Source organism: Notothenia coriiceps, unplaced genomic scaffold, assembly GCF_000735185.1.
Source record: "Notothenia coriiceps isolate Sejong01 unplaced genomic scaffold, NC01 NC01_scaffold00026762, whole genome shotgun sequence".
NCBI classification, from domain to species: Eukaryota; Metazoa; Chordata; class Actinopteri; order Perciformes; family Nototheniidae; genus Notothenia; species Notothenia coriiceps.
The window spans coordinates 1-4,918 of NW_011359463.1; the positions used below are offsets into that span (position 1 = coordinate 1).

Consider the following 4,918-nt stretch of genomic DNA (forward strand, 5'->3'; position numbering starts at 1 on the left):
TGGGAATAACAACATTATAGCTGCAGCAGCACATTCCTTAAGGGAGATAACAGAGTCAGGGTTGGTCATAAACGTCAACAGGCCAAAAGGTTTATTATCTTAGGAGTAAAGGAGAATTATTCTCTAACACTATTGACAGCTAGTTTCTATGTGAACATTATGAGATGGACAACCAGAGAGAATAAATGAAAAACAGTTGTGAAATACTATATGACAAAACAAGAATACAGTTTAAAAGGGGAGTGATTTGTAAAATATAAGAAAAATAAAATCTGTTTACAGTTCTGTTTCATATGGGTGTTGAGAGATGTATCCATAGATCTCTTAATTTTGCTCTCAAAGTGCACCAGATTGATGCTTTTAACTTCAATATTTAAAAAAAATCTTCCCGGGGGAGCATGCCCCCGGACCCCCCTAGCGGAGATGAGGACGCCCCTAGAGGATGTTAGGTCCACGGTGTTTACATGCTTATTTTTACAATATGTCTGCTTATGCTAACATCATAAGACAAACGTTGGTTCCGTGTTGTGTGCAGTGAGAACGCGCTAGAGTGAGGGGGGCCCCCAAGCCAAAGCTCGCTTAGGGCCCCCAAAAGTCTAGGGCCGGCCCTGATGAAAGTAATTGTGCTATTTAAAAGCTGGAATTTCTGCGTCACTATAGTAGCTTTGGCTCCACATTTAGGTGAGCTCAGACAGAAAGAAAAAGCAAATTCCCAGCTTGGGTTATTTGCACAAACCAGTGATTTGCATTTGTAGCTATACAAGTAAAAAAAATCATGCATCCAAACTTTAAGTTGGAGTAGCCTATCAAGTTTATTGATGTTACTTTTGCACTTTTACTTAAAGTGCTCACTAAGCAGAATGGCCTATTGTATAATAAATAAAGACATTTGGGTTAAAATAATCAGCAGCATGAGTAATTCTAATGAATGCATCAATAATCATAATAAAGTAATTCAATAGGCTATACATTATTTTTGAAGTGGGTCATTAATTATTAGAAGTACTAATTATTATTAAATTACTTTTATTTTGGACTTTTGAAGTATTTTCAATTAAATTAAAGTATGACATCGGATTACCTTTTTCAACCACTGGTTGTAAACAATCAGAAGTTTTGACGCCTTTGTCCTTTTATAGGCGGAGTTCTCGTGTTTTTATTATTGCCTGGCATAAGGAAGTAGCGTTCAGTGCAGAATCAGTCTCAGAGGATAAGCCCACAGGCAGCGGTTTCACTGTAGGGCATTCCCAGGACTCATCACGCGGCATCACGCTCTACCTGTCCAACAGGTGAGGCCAGCTCACGCGCAGCAGAGGGAGAAGGCTCCAAAACCGAGCGGGGAGGCCACTCTAGGAGGGGGGGTGCGGGAGCATTCATGGTCATCTATGGGCGAGTGTCTACGGAAAGCTTGCCCATGTCTGGAAACACTATGGCAGAGGATTTTCAGCGACAAGAAGCCTCCTCCTGGAGAAGGAGGAGGGAGTAGTGGTGGTGGTGGGGAAGTAGGAGGGGGGGGCAGCAGCAGTGGCGGTACCGGAGGGTCGAGCCCACCGAGCCCGGCCCCGGACTCTGAGGAGGGGTCTGAGAGCGGCTCCATTTTCCGGGCGCTGTGGTCGTTTGAGTCTCGGCACCCGGAAGAGCTGTCCTTCCAGGAGGGGGATCTGTTCAGCGTCATCAACCGCACGGGGGACTGGTGGACCGCGCGCAGGATCAACAAGAACGGGCGCGTGCTCGACACCGGGGTCGTGCCCAAAAACTACCTGGACCGGGCCGACTCTCTGCAAACGCAACCGTGAGTGGTGGTGGCAAAATACAGAAACGGACCATAAACTATTTATCTAGGTCATAAATAAACTGGGTCATTTGCAACCATAACACATTTCAGATTTTACAGACTATTGCCTAATTCGCGATTCGCTTGACCCATATAAAAGGGAGCCATATCCTTAACAATCATATTATTACAAAATTCTGGATCAAAAGTTTTGAGTTGTGAGGTTCTAACAAGTTATTAACAAGCTGCACAAGGTGTTGACAAGTAAATCACAAGATGCACAGCACATCGTATAAATGCATGAAGTTCTTCACACCATCAGCATATTGCACTGATAAAATAATTTGACCTATAGTATAGCACAAACAAATCTGTGATATTAACAATACCAAATAGAGTTCAGAGTATCTTGACATGGCTCTGTAGTTCTCTACAAGATGTACAGGTGTGCATCATAGCACTGCCCCTGACCCTTTATAAACCAATCAATAATAAATGATTGAGCATTTTCTTAACCTCTTAAGCCCAAAGCCTGTTTTTCAGGTTTCAGGCTCGAAAAGGACAAGCCCAAACAAAGGACTATAACTTAACTTCTAAAAGGGTTATATGAATAATTTCTTTTATGTGAGTTGATGTAGAAATCAATTAAGATGTTTCAGTGTCAGAGTAAATCCAGATGGAACATAGTCAAAAAGTGTAAGTTCTTGTCTCCACCCAAATAAAACCCATTACTTATAATGAAAACCACCCTTGAATGATGGGTTAGTAGCCTAAAAGCTTTAGGAATCCAAAGTATAACATATAATAAGTAACCTGTATCAAGATTGAGACAAAACAAGTGAAAATTGACCTTTTTAGAGATGTTTAGCAAAAAAAAGTCTAAGAGGACAAACCTTTGGGCACATGTGGCTACATTTGGTTCCATCAGTGCCATTTGAGCTTTTTCAGGTACCAGACTGTAAAAATCATTGCATAACATTTAATTATCACTATAGGTATTAATTCCATGAAAAAAAAAAATAATAATAAAGTGTGTGTGTGTGTGTGTGTGTGTGTGTGTGTGTGTGTGTGTGTGTGTGTGTGTGTGTGTGTGTGTGTGTGTGTGTGTGTGTGGGTAGAGTGTGTGGGAAGTTCCCTCTTTGCATGAGATGCATGTTACTTGCACAATAAAAATTAGGAAACATAGGAAACATTTGACTCAAACTGGAGCAGATCTATTTAAAAAAAAATAGCAACACACTATAAAACAAGCATTTTTGGGTAAAAAAAACAAAAAACTTTATACAAACCCTGAAATAAATGCGACAGTATTACTCCAGAAAGTAATGCCAATCCCTGAAACAGTTCTTTTTGGTAGTGAAGCACCGGGGTCACCCCTCCTCTTCTGCAGCTCCTTGTGGAGAATGAAGCTGTTCACCAACGGAAAAAATGTCGCAAATAAAAATGGTAACAAAAAATGTCTTGTAGGCCATTTCAAATCACATTTTTGGATGATGAACGTTGTAGTATGCCAATCAAAGCGACCCGGACCACCATCCACAACCCGCCCATCGGCTTCGCGGTTGTAGTCACACCAGCAGCAGTCTGCGAACAGGAACATCGGCTTGGTGTTGCCCCACACCACCCAGCGCTGTTTCACCGTGTCCGCCCTGACAGCGTCATTTCCACTGAAGGCCCAGATGTGCACAGTGGAGCCACATGGTCACTTCACGGGCTGTCATCCCCCACTTTACAAACAGCGAGCTACTGCTCTCCCTTATCCAACGCAGATCTCACACCCTTTTCAGCCCCCTTTTACGGAAGGTCGTTCAACTCCCAGTCTGTGGAAAACCAACTTGATTTAATTCCGAATGGTCCCACAACAGGCCCAATCGCCTTTTGTTGACAAATCCCCAAAAATAGGGGCCAGGAGCTGGTGTACAAAATTGCCCACAAGAGTGTGTAGCCGCGCCCGAGCACAGGGAAAACGGCAGGAAAGATCAATCACGGAGGGAGTAAGCTGAGTCCCTGGCCTGAGCGAGGAAAATCCTCCTTCCCCTGCATACACAATAAATTCCCACGTGTTATGCTGTTGAGGAAATCCGCACAGCAACAAACCAGTTTGAATCCCCAACTTTTGCCGGCTTGTCCTTCCCATCATACTTGGTTTATGGGCTGCTGCGAAGCCCTTTGGAGGCGAACAATCCTTTTCATCAATGGAAATGTTTTGATTACTGGCTGGGAAAATGTGCTTTAGCAGGCAAGCAGTGATTTCCAGTGTACAAGGGGCCTTGACCTGAAAAGTCTGTCATACTCTGGCAGTGCTTCTTTTGCGATCATTTTCCTTGTCTTCTTCAAGGGGTTGCTCCATGTGGGCACGGCCGACCAAGCAAGATGGCTTCGAAGCGAGTTGCCGGGACCCATTTTATCAGGACTGGGGAAGCCCTGAAGTTATATGGCATCGTATGCTCCTCCAGTAGTCTGTTCGCCTGGGGCACCGTGCAACTAAGGCCCCCTGTGAAAAATGATGAATGGGCCCAGGAAAAATAACAAAAACTCTGCTGAGTCAGCACTTTCCCAACAGCATCTTCTTCCCCTGCCTGCAATCCTCAGGGGCCGTTTGCAATTAAGTGTGTTGAATCCACGGTATTGCCCAGCAAAATAATAGCTGAAGAGGGAGACGGGGAGACCATAAATGCTGTGGTTCAAACATAGGCCCTGGGTCGCCTAGGCTGGCATGAAACTCAATGGGCTCTGGACATAGTCATTCTCCTCCCTCTTGCTGGTGCCCACCTGGTTCTTCCCTCCTGTTCGTTCTGGTAGAAGCCCGAACGCCCCACCCCTCCTGGGCGCACGCTTCCTGGGTGCTAGCCATGCTTTTTTTGAATTTGCTTTTCCCTTTCCCTTGTCTTTTTGCACGGCGGCCGTCGAAATGGTGCATCTTCATCAGAAAAGTGCAGGGGCCCAAGGCCTGAGTTTAGCTGGCTGGTGGCAGATTGGCCCGGTGTCGTAATCCTTAGGTGTCTTGCTGGACTCTGAATGAGCGTAGTAAGGCTTGGACGCAAGAGCGTTGATGGCCTGTGATCGCAGAAGCCCATTTCAATCATCGGGCCTTCGCTCCCCACTGGTGAAACAAAATGTGGAAAACAAATAGATTAGATCTCT

General features: G+C 44.7%; 1 protein-coding gene across 1 annotated transcript in view; it reads left to right on the forward strand.

The window, feature by feature from the left end:
* The first annotated feature begins 1,204 nt into the window (after nucleotides 1-1,204).
* LOC104957326 (protein-tyrosine kinase 6-like) overlaps nucleotides 1,205-4,918 on the forward strand; it is a 33,204-nt gene continuing 29,490 nt past the window's right edge. The window contains exon 1 of the mRNA XM_010784948.1: nucleotides 1,205-1,792. Coding sequence (XP_010783250.1) covers nucleotides 1,386-1,792 — 407 coding nt within the window. The 5' untranslated portion in view covers nucleotides 1,205-1,385. The remainder of the gene's footprint in view (nucleotides 1,793-4,918) is intronic.